This window comes from Corapipo altera, unplaced genomic scaffold, assembly GCF_003945725.1.
Source record: "Corapipo altera isolate COAL_440 unplaced genomic scaffold, ASM394572v1 255, whole genome shotgun sequence".
Lineage (NCBI taxonomy): Eukaryota > Metazoa > Chordata > Aves > Passeriformes > Pipridae > Corapipo > Corapipo altera.
The window spans coordinates 264,533-286,581 of NW_020884929.1; the positions used below are offsets into that span (position 1 = coordinate 264,533).

Genomic DNA, 22,049 nt, shown 5'->3' on the forward strand with positions numbered 1-22,049 from the left:
CGAGCGTCCAAGCTCCAGGGGCTCGGAGCAACCTGGTCTCTAGTGGCTGTAGGTGTGCCTGCCCGCGGCGGGGAGGGGGTTCTGAGCCGAGAGATGAGCTCCGAGGAGGGTGTTTTCCCATTCCGGCAGCGCGGGGTGTGCCGTCCCCGCCCCGCCGCCACCACGGCAACGCGGCCGCTGTGCCCGCCCCCGGGCCGGCCCCGGCGGTGCCACCCTGGGCTGGGGCTGGGCGCCGAGCCTGCATGGCACGGCAGTGCCGCTCGCCAGCAGCAGCATGAACGAGGAGGCGGCCCAGAAGAGCGACGGCGGCGAGAAGTGCAACGGGGGGGGCAGCCAGCGCAGGAAGAGACCCAAGAAGGTGGGAGCCGGGACTGGGAGCGGGGGTCGGGGGGTCGGGGGGGGGAGCGCGGAGCTTCTGCCCTGCCGGTGCTCCGGGGGGCGAGGGGGGCTCTCTCCCCGTGTAGGGTCTCCGTGTGGAACCCACAGCGCTGCGATAGCCGAGCCGGAGGGGGGGTGGTTCCTGCGTTTCTCGTTCCGTGGAAGTTGGCGTGGTTCGGCAGGGGATGCTGCTCGGCGCTGCCCCGGAGGGAGCGGGCGGTTTGTGTTGATGGAAGTGGGGTCTTGGCTCGTGTGCTGCCATCCCTTTTCCTTCAGGCGGCACGGATATATGCGGGTTTATAGACCTTCGGTTTATTTTTGCCGGAGGTGTTTCTTAGGTCGGGCCGTAAACGGTCTTGGAGAGATACATCGCTGGCTGTTGTGCCATCCGCGGTAATTCAGTGATGTTAGCGACAAGTAACGGGGTAAAAATGTGAATTGTCCAGCCACACCCAGTTCCCGGGGCACGTTCCCCGTGTGTCCAGTCTGTCACAAATGGTTGATTTGCAAGGTGCAGCGTGCAGTGCCCGCTGCTTCAACCCCCTGCTTGAGGTAATCTCTTTTTAATGGATTTAATTGCAGGCGGCTATTTATTTCTGTTTGGGCTTTCTCTCCCCCTTAGGAGGAAAGATGTCTGTGGTGCTGCATAATTACGACATAAACGGGTTTACAGTTAGTTCCCCCCTCCCCTTCTTTTATGTCAATTGGTGTAACGTGGGTTACCCCACTGAAATTTGGGGGGGGCTACTCGCGGGGTGAAGAAGAATTTAATCCTTACGAAGTATATTCACTGATGAATTCTTCAGTCCCTAATTTTTGCATAGAATTTGCATTTTAACCAACGCTGTGGACGAGCGAGACAAATTGCTACAAATTGAAATAACACCCAGACGCGTATTCAGGGACTTGTGCAAAGGCTTTGACCTGGTGAGGAAAAGCTCCTTTGCAATAAGGTGACGCTGTCAGGCCCTTTTTTATCACAGAGGGAAGGTTCTGTACCTACAACCATAAAGGCATGAGAGAATCCAGTCTAAGCGAGAATTTGAACAAAAACATCCTCACCCCACCCCATTGTGCTTGGAATATTGCCTGGATCTCCACACAGTGGGGGATTTTATATAGCATCTTGGCCTTATATTTAAGCAGAACCGAGTAGGAGAGAGGGGATATCTGCTTGGTCTCACCTCTGGATTTGAAAGGTTCATTTGTGTGGGTATGGAAGTCTGTATGAGGGAGCAAAAATCAAATGATTAAGTGCATACCCGATGTTTTAATTTGACTTTTAGATAACCTGGGAACAGTATCATACTAGGAGAGATGTTTTGAAGATCCAAGGAATCAAAGTGGGTGTTTTTATCACTTTTTTTTTTGTAATCAATGTGTTTGTGGTTTTGTGTTTTCCCGTTCTTTTCCAAGTTAAGTGACCCAGAGTCTTTCAAGGTTGAAACAATTGCCAAATGAATGCTTGGAAAGCATCTCTTACTTACTGAGTCTCCATATTCAGAGTCTTTACAACAGCTGATCTATCTTTACTTTTCAAAAGCATAATAAATGGGCATCTTCTTAAAGTTACCTTTTGCAACCAGGAAATATTAATTAGGCATTTTGAACTGACAGATAATAGGCAAAAATTGTTAAACCCCGAGTTTGGATGCAATAGATGTTGGTGGCTCAGTTCTGGTATTAGAGAAGCCCTCTAAGTCTTTACCCTTAGTGACTTGCTGAAGAAATACAACTCCAAGCTTTAATATTCCTTTTAAAATTCTACAAATTAATTTCTGAAAACCTCAAAATAGATAATTTTCTTGATGGGGAAGACACACCTTGGAATAGCCAAGAGTACAAGAATTCCAAATTGAATTCCTCTGTGTTTTGACTAGGTAGGCACAATTTATTTTGGGAACAGAGACAAAAGTGCCATGTGCAAGAGCTCCAAAATCCCAAGTAATGCAGCCTGTTTTCAGGTCCTGAACTACTTTTGCTGTAGAAGCTGCATTGCACCAGCCAACATGCCCTCTATCTGTTCTGCAGAAGTTGATCCCTTTTGTGTGGATAATTAAATATTAATTGAGCTGGATGAGTTTGATCTATGTATTGGGAGAAGCAGAGTGCAGCTTAGCTTGGATACAAAGTTCAGCTGGATCTTCTGTATTCCAGGAGGGTGTTCTAGCTGGGAAACCACATAGGCTTTTCTCTTAATTTTCAGCAGGACCCCATTTTTTTTAATGCATGCACACTTTAGGATAAGGAGGCTTCAGTTTTGTCCTAATACAGGAAAGGAAAATTGGAATTTTCATAAAATGGAGAAAATTACTACCTACAAAAAGCCAAATTTAATCCTCGTGGTGATGGTTGTGGTTTTGTGCATTCCCGTGGGTCAGTGGTTTGTGAATGCAGTGGTAGGGTTGCATCCAGTTTGCCAGTGGTACTTCTCCTCCATGTGATAAGTGGGATGTGACAGAATGTGTGTTCCTGGGAGAAAAATCTGGGTTCATCTAATTCTAGAATTGGAGTGCATTGGGATGCAGAAGGGAACAGGACAGGGTCGTTCTACTGCTGGTGTAACTTCGTGGAAACCTGCTGAGAGCAACACTTGGAGTTGGTCCTCTCATCTTGGTGTTGAAAGAATAGTACAGCAAGTAATCATAAATTTATAATATACTGTATTTTTGATGTCTCCTTCTGTCCTTTACCAAGTACATATTGTGATGGGTCCAAGTACTAAATTCCTAGAATTCCTTTCAAGGATGTTTTTTTCCTTTCTTGAGTGTTTGAGGTGAAAACCAACTACTGTTGTTCACCATGTAGAAAATGAAACCTGCTCCCATATCCAGTATTAAAAGCCCTGATGGCAAAGGGCTTTCCAGAAGCCACAGGTTCTTCCTAAACTTACAGGTTCTTCATAAACCTCACACCGTTGGTGATTTAGTGCAAAAATAATCCATTTTAGCTTACAGCAGAATTCCAGTCTTGGTGTTGCTCATCTTTTTCAGAGAAATTAAAAGCTTGGAGTCAGGCTCATGCTTGAAAAGACTTAGAGGAAGTTGTAATGTTGATTTAAAGAAAGAGAAATGAGACTTCTTTTCCTAACATAAGCATAATCTTCTTCTTTAAATAAAATTGGGTGCATTAGGTGAGGTATTTCCAGTGGAAGTTGTATGCTTGCTAATGGAATCATTGGAGTGTACAAGCAAATGCTTTTAATTAGTTTTGATTACTTATGATGCTTTATTCTGTGCATAAGGTAATGGAGCCCCGTTTTGGAGTTTGAGCATAATGTTGTTCAAGAACAAGAATCCAAATGTACACAAAACATGTGGAGAGGGATTGCTGGAAGAGAGAGCAAAATGCAGAGGAGCTTGACTTTAGTGTCTTCAAGCAAAAGGCTGTCGGAGGGGAAGAGGAAATGATCCTCTTCTGCAACCTTCTAATGGGTTTAATCAGATAAAGAGCCAAGAGAAACTGAATTATGAATGAGATGTGATTTTTCTAACCTATCACTGGACTGGATTCAAGCCCTTTGAGGAGGTCCCTCTTGCTCCTGTATTTCTGTGCTTTCACCAACATCATCTGTGGTGCTCTGATAATCTCAAACAACAGTTTAGTTGATGGCAACTGTGGCTATTTAAGTATTTTAAAACAGTGTTCATCTCTTCCAAAATCAGTGTGAGGACTGGTGTGACAGCAGTTCCAGTCTGCTGGGTGATGTGTCCCTAAATTGCCATCATTCCAAGCTGGCCAAGCCCCACTTTGCCTTCTCTAGTTGCTGCTCTTTCCCTGACTCTGTTGTTATTACCCGTGACAGACATATAGCTGTGGCCACCCTGCTCTTGGCTGTGCTGTTGGGTGATCCAACCAGGATGAAACCAGAGTCTGCTACCTCTCCTGAGAGAGATCATGTCCTCTGGTTTCAGAAGAAAGGTTTTCCTTTGGTCGATATGCAGTAAATTGAACAGGCAGAAAGAGCTAATAAGGAAAAAACACAGGCTTTCCTTTCTTTCAGCAGTAGGATATCTAAAAGGCTTTATCACAAAGGAAAAGTGGTAGTTACAAGTTAACCCACCTCGCTGGTGTTCAATATTGGTAATTTTACTGGTAGTGCAGCTTCTGCAGGGTCTTACTCTTTCAGCTGAACCAGTGGGAGAGAGCTGGAACTGCCTTGCTTTCAGCAGAGCTAATCCAATTTACATGAAAGTAAACAGGCAGAGAAATGGCACTAGAATTTGCTCTGGAAAGAAGAGAATAGATGGGGAAAAAGATGAACTTGTTTTTAAGTTGTGGAGGTGAGAGACAGGTTTGTTAAGACTGTTAAGGGTCAGACCAGTCGTACTCCTCGATGTCTGCCCTGTGCTTCAACACGGTTTGTGCTGTCCTCAATCTGATGCAACTCCACTGATGTTCTTGCATTACTGACATCAGGATTTGCTTGTTCCCTTTGCCTTTTCTTCCTAGCACGGGGCTTCCAGCACATTTTGTCCCATCTGTAAAACTAACATCGTAGCTGCAACTGCTCTGATGTATTTAGCTTTAGTTGCTGTGTGTGTGACGGTAACAAACCAAAAATGGTGTGTGTTTGTCCCATTGTGGGATAGAACATCTCACTCTGTGTCCCAAGTTGCTGCAGAGCAGCCATTGCATCAACAGCCCCATGGTGATTGACACTCTGAGGAAATAATTTCCATTCCCTTACAGCAGCAAGACAGGGAAAAAAAAATAATAACGGGTGACAGAGCTGAACATGTGGAGTGGAGCGTTTTGTGTTGCTGTTGTGTTTTCTGGCAGCCTAAAGTGCGTAAGATGGAGAGGGCACACGGTCTCAACCACACAGCTGAGCCTGGCTTTTCTAGGTCTTTGTGTTCTAGTGGAACAGGGTCACTTCAAACACTGTTGTGCTCTGGGATGAGCAATGAACAAGTCTTAGAGCTAACACAGCTACCTAGAAGGTTACGTTTCTTCGTTGCGGGCTTTAAAGTTAATACGTACATTGCTTTTAAAAACGTCGGGGTTTTCTTAACAGAGCAACAGGAATCTGCAAAGGGGTGGAGTGGTTTGAGTGTCTTAGCAGATTTGTGGCACTGCTGCATTTCCCAGGTGAAATGCTGTGAAGAGAGCAAGGAGGCAGTGATCTGGATCCGAGCAGTGACTGTTCCACAGAGCAGTGTGGCGTGTTGATCCAGCATCCGCCTGCCCCGTGTCCCAGGCTCCTGGTTTACCCTTCGCAGTTTTTGCTCATTTTCACCAATGTTTGGCAAACATCAACTGAGTCAGAGAAGCAAGTCGTCCCTTGTTCCCCAGCCGGCTTCCCCTTCTCCCTGCAGGATGCCTGAGGCTGTCAGGGATGGCACATATTGTCTCGCCCTCGCACATCTCGCAGCCTTGTCACGCCTTCCTGTGGTGACAGAGCCTGAGCTGGGCTCAAAACTGCCTGTCCTGACTCTCTGGGGACATTGGGGCCACGCTGGAGGCAGCCATGTGCTCTGTCCCTGCCTCTGCCTCTCTTACCTGCCTCTCCCCATCAGAGATCCCGTGGTTTTGTGGCTCTGTGTCCCTGTCTCCACTGGGCATCTTTTGTTGATGCATCAGATGACATTTCTGGCTAGGGAGGTTTTTTCACTCTCCAAATTGAGACTGACATATGCAGCACGTAGATATTTAGGTTAGACAGTGGGAGCCCTGGAGCTCTGAAATGCGAGGAACAGAGGGAGGCCAAAAAAATAATAAGATGGCTGGAGGCCCTTCCATCCTCATTTATTTGCAGGAATTAATTATTTCGAAATCTTTCCTAGCTGATTAAGTAGGCTGCTTTTGTCTTGGTGACAGAAATTGCTGAACTGGAAGTTTGAACTTACTGCTATTATTCCTACACTGTGTAGGAATAATCCACTATTTCCTCAATGCATTTTCAGTAGAAATGTGCCGTACTGTTGGTCTTTCACTGGGATCCTTGTAATTTTGCATTTTCTCATTTATTCCCACTTGATTTCATTGTTCTCTGGCACCAAATACAGGAGAGAGAAATATTTAAAAAGTAGACGAAGATGGACCAATGTTTAAGGCTCCCTCAGAGTAGTTTCTAAGGTTGCATGAGAGAGGCAGTGAATTGCTTCAGGTCACTTTCTGGTAAAAAATTCATGGTTGAAAAGACACGTAATTGATTTTCAAATTACCTTTCTCTCTTTCAAATGTGATTTTGGAGGATGGAAATGTAGTGTTATATCTTTACCTTTTAACTAAAAAGGCAGTGTATCCTTTAGGGCATTGCAAAATCAAACCTGTGGGCCTGGATCGGTCTCCTCCAAACCTTCTTGAAATAGAAACGTTCCTTGAGCACACGGCAATTTAAGGAGTAAAGGTAGACACCAACTCAGGTTATCTCACCTCTTCTGTGGTTCCTTCCAGCTGGCTGCACTTGTGTTACCAGCAGGTACACAATTTGTAACCTACTTCTGTTTTCTCTCGCTTTAGCTCACACACACACACGGATTTAGTCTGTGAATGAAGCACTCCCTGGAGAATAGGATCAGCTCCGAAGGAAAGGAGAGAGCAAACAGCAGTAATTGCAGTTGGAAGTGATTTTCTTTTTAGGTTAAACAGCACATAGGGTTCTGCCACAGGCTGAGCAGTTCAGAAGGGATTGGTTGTTTTTATTTGTTACATCCACTCTTGGCTGCCATGTGTTTGTATTACGCTCTAGCACTGGATATGAGCAAACAGAGGGTATGGATTTCAGTTGGCACCAGGAATGCACAGATTCCTGCAGCAATTTAGCTCCATGATGATCAATTAAATCTGCTGGTTGTTCCACTCCTGGGGTTCTTTTACACAAGGCAGGGTTTGAAGTGTGTGTTGGTGTAGTTGAGGCAATGAAAAACATGGGTGCTAGTTTTGAAGTGCATAAACGAAAGTGGAAACTGGTGTTTATAAACTATTTCCACCCTTTTATAGAATATACGATTCTGAACCTTGTTTATCTCTTACTGTACTAGAAATGGTGCTGTTTTCCTGTGACCGAAATGCTCTTTGTAAAACATTTTAAATATCTAATACATCTGGCAGCTTTCAGTCTCAGAGAGCAGATGTCAACATGTAAATGTCAAGAAACAGTGGCAGTTATTCATGATGCAAACCCTTAGCAATCTCATCTGACTGTCCTGGTGGATACACTGGCATGATCTAATCAAAAAATGAGTGAATAGGCATAAACACCAGGAGGAGCAGGCTCTGAGCTGTGTGTGTGTGGTGTGTGTGCCCTCGGGGGTGTGGTGGTGTGCTGGATCCTGTGGTTTTTCCAGAGCATGGCAACAGAGCACAGTCAGTGCTGGATGGGAGCGTGGGTTTGGTACAGCCGGTGGGGAGCTGAGCTCTCGTTGCCCTGTCCCTCTGACAGAGCAGAGCAGGGTGAACATCAGGAAGCAGAGGCGCTGGAATGGGCACAGATTTTCCAATCAATCAGTGATTCATGCTCATTAGCTTTGAAGCACTGAAGAAAGGCGCTTTATGAGCTGGCATTTCCACTTGTGCTTTAGCTGCTTTGCTCGCGCCGAGGGCGGAACGGTGACTGCAGCATTCCCGAAAATGAGGGGGAGAGAAACCTTGTCTAAAGGTCACTGCCCTGCCCAAGCCCCCTTGCTCCAGCTGGAGATGGTTCCAACGTCCCCCTCAGCCTTCTGAACTGCTGATGGCCTCTTGTTTGGTGTGAAATGCCAGTTAAACAGGTCGAGTGTAGAGCTAAGTTACCATTTTCTCTGGTGCACTTCAGAGTTGGGGAGGCGAGGTGCAAATATCCCCTCCTGTACCTTGAGGCAAGCCCAGCTTTTGTTGCTGCATTTATCTTTAATTAACCTCTTCTAACGGTGCAGAAGGTGTTTTCCAAGGAAACCATGACCTTTGCAGAGCTTGCAGTCTCTGTAATTGTGTTGGGGGGTGTAAGCATGAGGGCTCGTGGTTAATTATACGTGAAGCCGTGTATTTGTACACACCTCTCTCCCCCCTGCTCGTCAGCAGAACTGCTTTTTTCACAGCCACATCACCAACAGAAGCAGCAGGCGATGGCTTTCAGTTGGAAAACAGCTGCCAGGATCTCATTATGCACTAATGTACACTTTAAGATTCCAGATTGCTCCTTTGCAGAGGGAGCTTAGGAGTGTGGCCCATTGGAAATGTGGCTGACAGCAATTAGGGTAGTGATGTACAACGTGCCTTTCTTAGAAATCATTGTTATAAACCAGTTGTTACCTCTGAACAGAAATAATATAGCCTGGCTCATACCTATACAGCAGTTCTGTGAATGGTATCCCAATTTTTTAAGTGAATGAGCGAAAAAATGCCGCTGGAAATCTCTTCTGCACAATGTGGCTTCACCCAAATGGAAATCAAATACATTTAATTAAAAAAAAACCCAACCCAGTGGCTGCATGAAAGCAGTAAATACAATTAATGGGGAGCCACCTTTTTGGGTGATGCAATCAAAGTGACAAAGATGTGGTTACAAACCAGCTGAGCATGAGTTGGAGTCAGGGAAGCTCCATGTTGTTGGGTGTTGATGGTGGAGACCATGGTTAGTGGATCATTCACGTGGGCAAATGACATTTGAACTTGGACCTCTTTGTATTTTCTCCCATCTGCCCTCTTGGGAGGATGAATGTGATGAGAAGTTTATTTTTTTTTCTCCCCTGAAATGAGGAACAAATGGTTAACCTTTTGCTGGAACTCTCTGAGAAAAACATAGTTTAACTGCCCAAAAGAAAAGCTCCGTTTAATACAGAAGGAAACCAAATACCTCAGGTTCCAGTCTGAAAAGTCTCCAGAGTCTGTAACATAGATGTGGCATTTGTAGTTGTGTTCAGAAATAAGTTCTGGCACTGATGGGGTTTGGATCTCTCTGCTGTCCTTCCTGGGAACCAGAGTAAGAATCCCATCTGGGTTTGAGCTCCCCTCTTCCTCCCTGTAGAGGAGACAGGAGGGGAAAGGGTGGAAATGAGCAGCTGAGAGAGAAGGTGAGGCTGATTCTCTGTGTGACAGTTTTGGTGCTTGACTAGAACATCAGAGAGGTGTTTTTTACTACTGTGTGCTTACAAAAACCCTTTATTGGAAAAGCATGAAAAGCAGGTAATTCTTTGGTTCTTTTTTTTCTGCCTCAAAAACACCAATGAAATGAGAGTGTGATTTGTGTTGCTTGTAATGCTTGGTTTGACCAGCTGAGATTAAGCTGCTATTCCAATACACTCATTTTTTCAAACAGCATTTTCCATCATTGCAGCTAATGTGCTTCATAGGAAAAATTGGGATCATTGCAGCCAGTTCCTTTGCAGGGGTTTGCCTGGGGCAACCTGAGGTGCAAGTGCCAAAACAAGGCTGAGAATCTAGTGATCCTCAGCTCTCCTACCTCCCCCTCACTGCTGGGGACCAGCTTCAAGGGCCCTTATTTCCCACACACCCTCTCTTTAAAATCCCTCTTGCTCTCTGTGCCCTTTACTTTTCCCTTCTGAGCCCAAAGTCTTTTCTCAGAGGTTGCACAAAGTGTCCAGGGACTCGTTCTGGTTGGATGTGACGAGGAAAGCAGACCCTTAGCCATGTTGAAACAAACCCCACAACTCATTTTTAGAGCCTGAGTCAAAGCTTGCTGAAGTTCATGGAAGGATTTTCATTGACTTTGGTAATTTTTACTTCCTTTTAGTGGCTTTGAGATCCATCCCACCAGGAATGAGTTGAATATTTCCTTGTTTACCTTTGACATTTATGGCTTTTAGCTACATGAATAGCTGAATTAGGACTGCTTTTTGATATATTTAGAGCTTGGATTGATAAATTCTGGGACCAGGTATTTAATGCTTCTCTGGAAAATTTTTCCTTGTTACTTAATAAAGTTATTGGATGGTTTTATTGCAGTAGTAATGAGAACCATTAGTATATATTGATGTTTGTGGAAAACATGATACCATCAGTCCATTTCCCAGCTTGTGCCATAAAATTCAGCAGATACCTGTGGAAACATGCAATTAGTTCTTCCTGAAGCGTGTCAATTGACCTTTAAAATATAAAAACAGTGCTTAGCTGTGACCTACTGTATCTCAGCAGTGAGGATTGAGTAAGTCCATCACACGTTGCCTTGAGGTGATGAAACGTGTAGGTAGATTATTTATTCCAGGTGACATTACAACAGTTTCTTCTGGGGAGAGTTACTTTCACTGCTTTTTTAAAATAAATTATTTATTTTTGATTCATTTTTGCAACCCTCAGAGTTCTCTTACACTCGTTTCCTCCAAGCCTCCCAGTGTTGCTGGAAATCAAGGTGAGTTTTTGGCAAATCGGGCTGCGTGGTTGTTTCCAAAATATGAAGTGAGGTTCCTATTTATTGTGTGTGAATTTGAACACCCTGTCATGTCAGGCAAAACCCCCAACCCCAGGGAAGGTTTGGTTTGAGGGGTTCCAAGTGGTCAGAAGGTGACTTCTCCAGAGCTGTCACACTGTTCTGCGTTGCTGGAAGCTCCATCAGAGTTTGTGGTGTACAGACAGTACCTCTTAGGATGATGTAAGACGTGGCACATCAGTGCAGTGCTCCAAGGACAGCGGAGAGGGCACATTAATTGTGAGACGTGTTTGGAACATTGTCACTTGTGACACAGACTTCAGCTCAGGAAAGATGATGAACTTCTCTCATTACAGGGGGATAATGGGGATTGGGTGGTTGTGCTCACAGAAGATGAGTTCAGTTTTACTGACTCTGATGTGGTTGTGGTGTCTGCAGTTTTGACCTCCTGTTGGCTGTGGTTGAGAGCAGTGGGAAGGGCAATGTGGGCAGTTATTAGTCCAGAGCTACTCCAGGGGCTGCACATGCACAAAGAACTTCTAATGCAGGAAAACTATGAAGAAAACTCCAGGTCTGGAAAGCCCTTTACAAATAACAGCGGGAATTATTTAGGGTTTATTCTGATTTAGGTAAACTTTGTCTAGCAAAACATTTCAGGACAGAGGCAAAACAAACAGTTTCTTTACGTTGATCTCATTCAACATCTGTTTGAGTGGACATAAATGTTCAGGTTTGGCCTCCAGCTCTGGTGTTCAAATAGTTGCTGTGAAGGCCTTTGTCCACTCCAGCCATGCAGTGTGTCACTCCATGCAGTGCTCAGTGGCTTTGTTTCTTAGGTCGTTAAATGCCTTCCATGTATCTGTCTGCTCAAATAAAGAACTATTTCTTCGGCTGTTCTCAATGAAGAAATGTTTCTGTAGCCTCTGGGAACTTACTGACTGCAGAGGTTTCACAATTGGGTTGCTGGCACATAATATAATTTCAGCGAAATAAAATGGAGGCTCACAGAAGATAAAACTATGGAAAGGTTTTCAGGAAAATAACTTGAAAGCCAAAAAGGAACAATCTTGGAAAAGAATTGCATTTTAATTCCGAAAAGTACAGTGGGTTTATCAGCAGCTCACTATTCTTTAATGTTGCAAATATGATTTATCACCTCCTTTCCTTCATCTCTCCTCTTGATATTTTTAAAGAATATGCCTAAAATCTCTGTCTCACTGGCCTTGGCAGCCAGCCAAGCATTTAGTTCAGAATTTATTCAAGTTCTTGTCCTTTGCTGGCTGCATTGTCACCCCTGTGCAGGTGCTGGGCTCCCTGAGAGCGAGTGTCACAGTGGGTGGTGACAGCCTGGCTGTGGGCCAGGATTAATGAGCAGCAGCTTCCCCACTCACCTTCCCAGTCTTTAGTAGAAGAGGTGCCATCCTACACCTCATCTTCTCTGAGAGCAGCTTTAGAAACCATAGAACTACACAATGGCCTGGGTTTTGAAGGGACCTTAAAGATCAGGCAGTTCCACCCCCTGCCATGGGCAGGGACACCTCCCACCAGCCCAGGTTGCTCCAAGCCCCATCCAACCTGGCCTTGGGCACTTCCAGGGATGGGGCAGCCACACTTTCTCTTGGGTGTAAGGGGGGTACTTTTGAATTAGATGATCAATGGAGCATTGAGGAAGATGATGTGGGCAGGGGTTGCTGGCCCCTTGCCCTACAAGCAGGGCAGGCACAGACTGTTGCCATCAGGCAATGAGCAGGCGGTGTTTGGCTGCCATTCAGGCCTCCCCTTCCACTGCGTCCTGGCCCTACGTGGTGTAATGTGGAGCTGCTAAAATGGGGTGTCAGGAGTGCTGAGCTGAGCGATCCTCATCCTGCCCCGAGCCTGTGTTGCTCCGCGGGGACGCCCGCTAAGGGATGGGCACCGCCCAGCTGCTGCAGATCCTGCCAGCCCTGGCCTGTCTGTGTGGGTAGGCACAGCTTAGGGATAGGAAGCAACTGAGAAAGAAGACTTTAAATATCCTTTATTGTTCTTTTAATACCCTTTTATTAGTATCCATAGTATTTTCCCTTTAATTTTCCCGTTTCACTAACCAATATTGTGTTAATAGTTATCCATAATACTGTGTTAAGATCCCTTTTTGGTATCCCTTTAACTCCCTTTTCACTAGTTAATGTTATATCCTGTTATAAATGCTGTTCGTAGTATTTGTTTTTAAGGCCACACAATAAGGTAGTTATTTTGTAGCTTTTTTTAGCTTTTGATTCTCTTCGCTAAGTTTATTATTATATTATTATTATGACTGCAATAAAAGATACTTTGTGTGTTTAAATGTTTGTGGCACTTGTCTTTATTCCAGACATGTGTCCAAACTAACTGTTACAGCCAGGGCCTCACCACCCTCACAGGGAAGAATTTCTTCCCAATATCCCATCTAATCCTACTGTCCGTTCCCTTGGCTGGCAGCCAAGACTAGTGAGACAGAGATTTTAGGCATCTTCTTTAAAAATATCAAGAGAAGAGATGAAGGAAAAGGGGTGATAAATCTGATTTTCAAAATTAAGTCTAAAGAACAGTGAGCTGCTGATAAACCCACTGTACTTTCCAGAATTAAAAGCCGTTCCCCCTTATCCTGTCACTCCAGGCCCTTGGAAATAGTCTCTCTCCATCTTTCCTGTAGCTCCTTCAGGTCCTGGGTCACCCCAAAGCTTTCTCTTCTCCAGACTGAACAATCCCAACTCTCTCAGCCTTTCCTCACAGCAGAACTGCTCCATCCCTTCTCTGTGACCATCTTGGTGGCCTCTTCTGGTCTGTGTCCTTCCTATGTTTGTGCCCCCAGAGCTGGATGCAGCATTCCAGGTGGGATCTCACCTGAGTGAACTCTCTGCTGGTTTCCACACACTGGATGCCACATGTCCATGGATGCATTTTTACCCAGATTATGAATCTTTGTGGCATTCATATAAAGCACAACACTCATTGTGAGGAGTCCAGCAGGGAATGAAAGTGTTCTTAGGCTTCAGGGACATGAGTAAATATGAGATGAAAGATGAACATGTGGTTTCTCTCACCTTTTATGCTTACTTTTATGCAGAATAATTTCAATCCTGCTTAATTAAGCCAGGTGGTGGTTTAGTTGATGATCTGCCAAAGAGGGCAAAGAGCATTTGAATTAGTTTGGATGCTGCTTTAAAAAAGTGGAAGGCTATAAAACAGCATGATATTTTAGTTCTGGTATTTAATGAGGAGGTGGTTTCAAATGTGCCTGATTCTCTCTCAGGTTCACTGTTGTGTGTTTTTTTTTTTTTTTTTTTTTTGTATTTCTGTATTGCAGCCTGCAAGGTGTTTTTGTTAAGAGTAGCTTGGACATGACACTTTGTGTTGTCTACCCTATATTTGCATTTGTGTATTACTTTGAAACCGTATACATGCACACATATGTATATTTTCTCATTGTTTACATTTAAAAAAAAAAGTAGTTGATATTTAAAAGCCTTAAGAGAGTTTTCAGAAGGGTTTGTGTCAGTTTGGCTGCATTTATTTCAGTATTATCAGGTCAACGTGTGTGTGTCACTTCAGAAATGTATAGGTGAAGGTGCTGAGAGTATTCAGGGTAACCTGTTGATCACACCTAGTTAAAAGGATATTACATCACTGAGACTTTGTTAAATCCCAGGCTGCAATCTGTTAATTCCCCTTGGTAAATTGACATTACAGTGATTTTACCGTGTTATTTTAGCACAAATAGTGCTGCTTTTAAAGTGAATCTTGGAGGGAAACTCGATTCTCTGACAATGGCTTTCACAGTGTGTTATGAACATGCTGATTTTGGATGTTATTTGCAGACAAGGAGTGGAGGCCTTGACTTTGGGGAGCTGCGGTGGAAGTTACAAATGAGGAAGGCTGAGAAACGTTGAGCAATAATTAACAGCTCTCCTACAACACATGTTCAGTGGGGATGGGGTGTGTGTGGGTTTTTCCTGTAGGTGCACATCTCACATGCCCAGCACGTGGGATGCACCAAGCTCCCCTGGGTGTTGGCAGTGGGATGCCAGTCCTGGCCTTGAGGCTCTTGTGCAGTTTAAAAACATCCTTCATGTTATTATCTGCTCATATTTCCTCAAATAATATCTTTGAAAGGATAAAACAGTGATGGTGACAGTGGCTACTCTTTCTTTCCTGCATCTCCATGAGCTGCCTCATGGGAAGTGCTGGGTCTGGGGAGCTCCTGCCCTCTGCCTGGGGCATTTTAGCTTTAAAGCAGCATCTCTCTCTGTGCAGTTGTTTAATGAACATTGATGCTATCAGCTCCACAGTTCACTGAGAGAAATTTAAGGCATTTTAATAACATGAACAGAACGAGCGAGAAAGAATTTTATATAATTTGATTCAAGCGTTATTTGACCCTCCTTTTTCAGACTAGGAAGGCCCACTCTCTCAGTAGCCTTTTTAAAATGTAGCTGTTTGTAGATTAATGAGCCTGTGCTGCTGACTTTGATCCTTAAGGTCCTTTCCAACCCACTCTGTGTTTGTGACTTTGTTACACCCTCTGTGTGTCAGCAAAAGAGCCAGAGCACGTTAACAAAGCAATCATCTATTTTTATGCTGCAGGACAAAAGCCACTTCAGATGGTACCAAAATCCACCTGACAAAAGTGTTAGTTGGTGAATGAAAGGCACCAGCCCCCATTTTTCCAATCCATGGAACACGGAACTTAAAATGTTCTAACTGGAAATAAAAGAGAAGGGGGGGAAAAAAAAAGATAGAAATGTTAAAATTAATTTCATCCTTTGTCTTATCTGTGATAGCTTCTGGTTTGTATGTTAATTTTCTTGAAACAAGTGTCCAAATCAAAGGCAAATCTTCATAACTAAGATGTACACCGGAATTAGCGCATCTGCAGCGGGCTTGGAATTTTTCCCTCTGATTATTTCCCGGGGAAGGCTTTTTATGCACAACTAGGCAACGCTTTTGAAGAGACAAATGGGGTAAGGAGATATCTGTGTTCTGTATTTGTGTTGGAAATAACAACTAATGCAATTAGTAGCTGACTGCATGAACGCCACCAATTAGAGCTGAAGAATGTTCGAAATCTGTCAGTGCAGAGCCACGTTTCTGTATCATCTCTGCTGGCAGAAAACCATGAAAACTCCACCGAGATGGGTAGAATTGTTGATTGATGTGGGCTTGCTTTAAACTTTTTTTTTTGTTGGTCTATTTTTCCAGTTGTGATTTTTGAAACTGAAGCCAGCTTTTGGGCAGTGTGACGAGTAGGGTAGAGCTGATTCCAGCCCCTCCTCTTCTGGGTGAGGGACCTCCCCACCTGGATTTTACATTCCAAACTGCTGAAATTTTTATAAATCTAATGTCTTATCTCCAGCATTCATGGGTCAGAGATACCCAGGAAAGAACGCTTTTCTATATTTTATTAGGAAACAGCCTTATTTTTGTACTTTTATCTGCATTGTTTCCATACCAGTTTGCTTATGCAGGTCCATTTGAAAGGCTTATTAGAATAAAACCACCCCAAGCCCTGCAATTTATTTGACGTGATTAATTCCTAACAAATTCGCTTTGGCTGCTCCTGTGATCATTATTCCCTTTATGTCAGGGCTACTCCATTGTTCTGGAAGTCCTCTGGGTGGTTTTGTGAAGGTTATCCAATTTTCTCTGCGATCCAGTCAGCAGGGAGCCGTTTGCAATTCTGGTTTTGCTGAGCCATGCAGGTGTCACTGGGGGGCCCAGTGGACACTCAGACAGAGCAGGTCTGTGACTGTCACTGTGTACTTGGCATTTCAGAGGGCAGAAGTATTCCTAGGTAGGTCAGCAGAGCCTTACTCAAAATCCTTACAATTGGACTGCTTTAACAGGTTTTTTGGAGGTTTTCTGGGCATCAAAATTTTGGCTGACCGTTCAAAAGCTCTTCATTCTTTGCTGTTACTTGCACTTGGTGTAAAAGTCATAGAATCATGGAGTCATTTAGGATGGAAAAGCCCTCTGAGATCACTGAGTGCAACTATTTCCCCAGCATTGCGAAGACCACCACTTACCCGTGTCCCCAAGTGTCACATCTGCACACCTTGTACATCCCGCTAGGGAGAGGTTGCCCGGAGGAGCTGTGGCTGCCCCATCCCTGGGAATGTCCAAGGCTGGGTTGGACAGGGCTTGGAGCAACCTGGGGTAGTAGGAGGTGTCCCTGCCCATGGCAGGGGTGGGACTGGATGGGCGTTAAGGTCTCTTGGTTCCAACCCAAAGCATTCTGGAATTTTACAGTGACTCCACCACTGCCCTGGGTGGCCTGTGGCAGAGCTTGACTTTTCCTTCCCCCCCCCCTTTTTCCTTAGTTCCAGAACTTTGGTACAAATCGCTGATGTGTACAGGTCAGAACATCAGATCACCAATTTCCAAGTTTTGTTAACAACTAAAAAAATCAACCTTTGGTGTATATTACTGCTTTTGAATTGTACCTGTGCCTTCCACAGCCTGGTTAGCAACCTTTTTGACTGCCACTGGTGTTTGTATCATGTGAATATAAGAAAAAGAGGGAAAAACAAAGGAAATAAATATTAGTTACAGCTGCTGGTACTGAGCACACCCAGTTTATTAACACAAAGAGACCTTGTCCCTAAGCCTATTCTCACTCCATCCTCACCAGTTCCAGGCCCTTAAGATTTTGCCACCTCAGTAACACTGCTGAGGATTATAGTAATTAGCCCTGTCTTTCAGGAAAAGCTATTCAGCCTCCTGGAACAGACTGGCCAAATTTTGGATCATTTGGGTGTTGCCAGTGACGATGGGAGAAAATGGCTTAAGGTGGTTTGTCTGAAATGACCAAACGGGTCTGACAGAGGAATGAAATTATGGAGAGAGAAACCATCCTAATTGCCACATTCCTTCTGCTGTAGGACCACTTCCAAGGACAGGTCCTCACCAAGTTGTAGTCAGCATGATTCCTTTGGCTTGTCCAGCAGCTCCACGTCAGGTGATAAGGGAGGGCTGACCTTTGGTGCAGCGTAATTTTAAAATTAAGCAAAAAATACGTCAGTCCAGTGACAGTTGCTCAGACTGTAACATTTACAAATGTGCTCCTACTCTGGAGCTACCTGGAGATGCATCTTCACCTTGGAATCTTACTTGGAATGTTAGATATATGTATGTAAGTCATATATATATATATCTCAGTATCTTAATTGTGTGATAAACACAAAAAATAGCTGTATTTTGCACTTGACATCACAGGATGTCTGGTCACGTTTGCTGGAGCCACAAGCATCACTGTCCACAATGCAAGTTTCTTGCGTGGTAATTCTTTGGAAAAGTGTGGGAACAGTGCTTGGGGCTTATTTCTAGAGATGCCCTGAGGTAAAACATCAAAGCAGGTAACCTGGAGCAGGTTAATCAGCCTGCACATAACCTGGCTACCACGTTGGGTGCCTGTTTATACCCCAGTGCAGACTGCTGCAGATTACCATCCAAACATAGTGTTAGCTTGGGGAATATTTTTTTCCCCATCCCCAGGTTCCTCATTAATTTTGAGTCCTGACTGGCAGTGATTGCTGTTGTTGAAAGCGATAGTTTCAGCAGGGTGGAAGGGATTTTTTGTGCTGTACTCTTTTTTTTTTCCTCCACATCTCTAAGCAAAGGCAACTTTTTCAGGGGGAAATAGATATTTTTGTGATCTGCTATGATGCCTCATTAAGTGTGTTGTTTTGGCAAGCCATTATCCAGCTGAAAAAGTTTTGACTGGGAATTTTTTATAAGCACAGAGAAGCGTTTGCACTGAAAGTTACCTAAAACACTTGTGAGTTTCTATGGGAAGTGATTTGATGATCTGATTCCTCACGGGATGCAAATCCCCATCCCAAGCACCAAAATCCTCACAGCTGAGATTGCTTTTCTGGCTTCACTGGAAGTGTCAGACTGGAGGCAGGGGTAGGAAGCCAATTATTTTGGGTTCTCTTTTGAGAAGTGCTTATTTCTGTCTGTGCTTGGATATGGAGTTGTCAGTTTGTAAGGCTCTTGGTGCCTGGGACAAGCAGCAATAGGTTGTTTACTGTAATGGATTATTAGCTTTTTTTATGTATATTTACCCTTGGTATGGGAGAATCAATATGTTTAATTTTTGCTGAATGGAATAAATGATTTGAGCATAATTCAGAGTAGAAGCTCAGGCAAGTTCTAAAGGTATTTGACTTTCCATTAGAGTAAATTATGCTCATTGCAGTGGAATTGGACTGCAATGAGCATAAAATGACCTTTAAAATCCCTTTCAACCCAAACTGTTCTATGATTTTATGATTTGTGTAGGAGTTTCAAGAGCTGTTGACTACTGAGAAAAGAGTCCAGGACCCAACAGTGAATTGTGTCCCCAGAGAGGGACATTTATTTTGAACATCCCACACACACTTCACCTCCATGGGATTGTTAGCTCAGTATCCTGCTACAAAATATTCCTGTGCATTAGGGTTTTTTATGAATTAACTTAAAGTGTTCTCACACCTGTTGCTAGGGATACAATACCTAATTTATGTGGGATACTGTTCTAGAGAGTATAAGGTGTATCTAGAACAATTACTTTAAAAGGTATTTTAAGGTTCTTTGTGGTTCTTTGAAAAAGCATAAGGGAAGAAGAATGCACAGAGCCTGAAGATGCAGGCAGCTGGGCTTTAATTATTTCTTATTTATTTCTCAATGGTGTGTGTGTTTCTGAGATTTAAAAAAAAAACCCCAAAACTAAATACAAAATTAAAATAACTTGTGTCCAGTCACAAGGCAGAACTGCACAGAAATCCTGCAGAAACAGAGCCCTGGCCCTGTTGCTAGAGCCTAATTAGCTGTCACAATGCTGGGCTGTGCAGTCTATCACAGTTGGGGAATATTGTTGTCATGGGGAAAAGGATTCATTTAATTTTATTTGCCAAATTTAAGTCTTGCTCTTTTTACCCTGAAGAATTAAGCCACGAGACTCTTAACGCTGAGGTCACCAGAATTGTGAGTAGGTGTCCTTGCATTAATATTTAAGGTAAGTAGGCTTAGGTGATGTGTGTGTGTGTGCTAAGAAACATTCACCATCAGCCAACTATTCTGGGCAGATTCTTCAGAGCAGGTGAGTGATGTGGCTGTGCCTGACCTGCTGCTTTGGGACTGACCTCTGTGAGCTCCTAATCCCTGTGAAATACGGTTTTCCCCTCACTTTTTGCTGTCTCCCTTCCACCTGCTCTCCTGGTACAAAGAACAACGTTCATCAGGACTTCCCCACAAAGCAAAGCATCAGGACTTCCTTGGCAAAGCATCAGCTTCTCATTTTTCCTTTATGAACACAATTCCTGTCAGCATCAGTAGAAATTATGGAGACGTTCTCCAAAGCCTTCTAAGTCAATGGAAGCATTTCTTTGACTTGGTTGGATTTTAGTTTGTAAGCATGTAAAAGAGATAAGAAATCCCTAATTATAATTTGCTAATGCGTTTTAAGACTCTTGTTACCACAGGCTTCTGTAGAAATAGAGTTTAATAGAGTTGGTAAAGCTGCAAGAACTCATTTGCTTATGGATTGAGTCCTGGGTCAATTAGAAATAAGCTGACTTATCTATTGTGCTTTATTAGCAGCCCTGTACCCCAACTGTCTTGCTCTTGAGACTTTTGCAGGATTGGGTATTTCAGTCTTCTTTTTTTATTCTGGTCAGTGATTATTTAGCAAGGGCTTTAAGTAAATATATATATACAGGTGTCTGTGTGTGGGTAGAGAGACACAGAAACCTCTGTGGGTAAAGAAACAAAACAATTTACTCATTATTTAAGGCAAGAGAATCCAGACAGCAACAACATTTTAAATCAGTGTATATTTATACAGGAAGTTGTCCAGGAACTGCATGGCTTTTGTCAGGGGAAAAAAAAAAAAGTTGTTATTCAGTATCAAAGAAACAATTTGTTTTGTGGTATTTCAGTAGTACAGTTACGTGGAAACTCAGGCTATTTATGAGAAAGTTGGCAAAGTAAAGGGAGAGAAGAAATGCAGCCAGTTTATTGTACTGTGTAGGTGTTACAGTAGCTGCTGCAATGTCCTGGATGGTGAGGACAGAGGGGAAACCTGCTTTCTTCCCCCAGTTTAGACAGTATGGGGAAAAAAAGAGTGGTGGAAAGTGGAGGTTTGTGCTTAAAAAAAGAAGTTAATCTGTGTGGTGGTAGGTGTGTGGAACTTTGACTTTCCATTTTTATCCGTGTGAATCACACATCTGCTGTCAGAGGTTTCTTGATTTTGTAGATGTGTTTATCTGCTGAAGTTACCGGGGCGGTGGGCAGAACCGCAGAGAATGTATCACACTACACATTTTTTAAAGAATTTCAATATGTTTTGCCTGGAGAAAAACAGAAAACCGGCAGACGAGCCAGAAACACCCTGCAAGTGTCTTGCTCCCTCTCCAGCTTCGGGATCACGGTCCCTCCTTGCCTCCTTCCCGTGTTTATCGCTAATCCCACGCCAGCGTTTTCTGCGAGAGGCACAGTTGCAAAATTTGCCGGAGCGTGGCACGCTGATGGAGCAAAGCGTTCGTCGTGCAGGTCCTCTGAGCCTGGGAATGCTGCAGAGCTCGTTGGCTCATCCCTTGTCAATCCACAGCCTGTGCAGGGATGTTTTCCTGCCCAGCCCGTGCGGAGCCGCAGGCTCCGTTGCCATGGGGACCGGGGCTCTCGGCGGTAACGATCCGGTCCTCGCTACCCCGTCGTTAATGATGCCGTGGGATCAGGGGCGGGGAATGCGCACGGCAGCCGGCACTGGGATCTCTGCTGACCCCATCTGCTGGGATCGAAGGCAGCGAGGGAGCCTCGTCCTTGGCTCACACGCTCCCGCCTTTTCCCGGTGTGTTGGCACCGCGGCAGCCGCGCTGCGGGTCCCCGGGTGCCCTCCCCGGGACCTGCTGCCGGGAGGAGGGAAGGTGTCGGAATTCAGGAGGGATGAGCCCTAAGCAGCCTTGCTGCCGAGCCTTCTGACTTTCTACAGAATACCGAGTGCCGCCTGGAGGTGGATCCGACAAAAATCTGCTGGGGAGGACGGGACAGGGACTCCCTGGAAGGAGAAGGGGCGTGGGGAAATACTGCTGTGTGGCAAGGATAAGGCAGGGCAGAAGAGGGAAGATGAGAGTGGCTACCAAAAAGAGTAAGGAGATGTCAACAGATGATCCTTTGGTCCAGGGGCTTTTTTAGAAGGCAGGCAACAAGCTGGCATTATGTTCAGTGCTTGCTGATGGGAGGTTATTCCCTTTCCATATTTTTTTTTTTTTTATAGCTGTCTCATCCCATTCTGTGTTTCAGCAGTGCTTGGGGTGCAACCTGTGTGTGGGTACAAATGGTGACACCACTGGTTACACAGTACCCT

General features: G+C 44.4%; 1 protein-coding gene across 17 annotated transcripts in view; it reads left to right on the forward strand.

Annotated features, from left to right (window-relative positions):
• The first annotated feature begins 213 nt into the window (after positions 1 to 213).
• Positions 214 to 22,049, forward strand: part of ANK2 (ankyrin 2) — a 176,670-nt gene continuing 154,834 nt past the window's right edge. For 10 of the 17 annotated variants that reach the window (XM_027658938.1, XM_027658934.1, XM_027658940.1 and 7 more), the window contains exon 1: positions 220 to 358. In XM_027658938.1, the coding sequence (XP_027514739.1) occupies positions 275 to 358 (84 nt within the window). In that variant the 5' untranslated portion in view covers positions 220 to 274. Of the gene's footprint in view, positions 359 to 22,049 lie in introns of all 17 variants that reach the window. The other 7 variants (XM_027658927.1, XM_027658928.1, XM_027658949.1 and 4 more) reach the window with 3 other exon arrangements.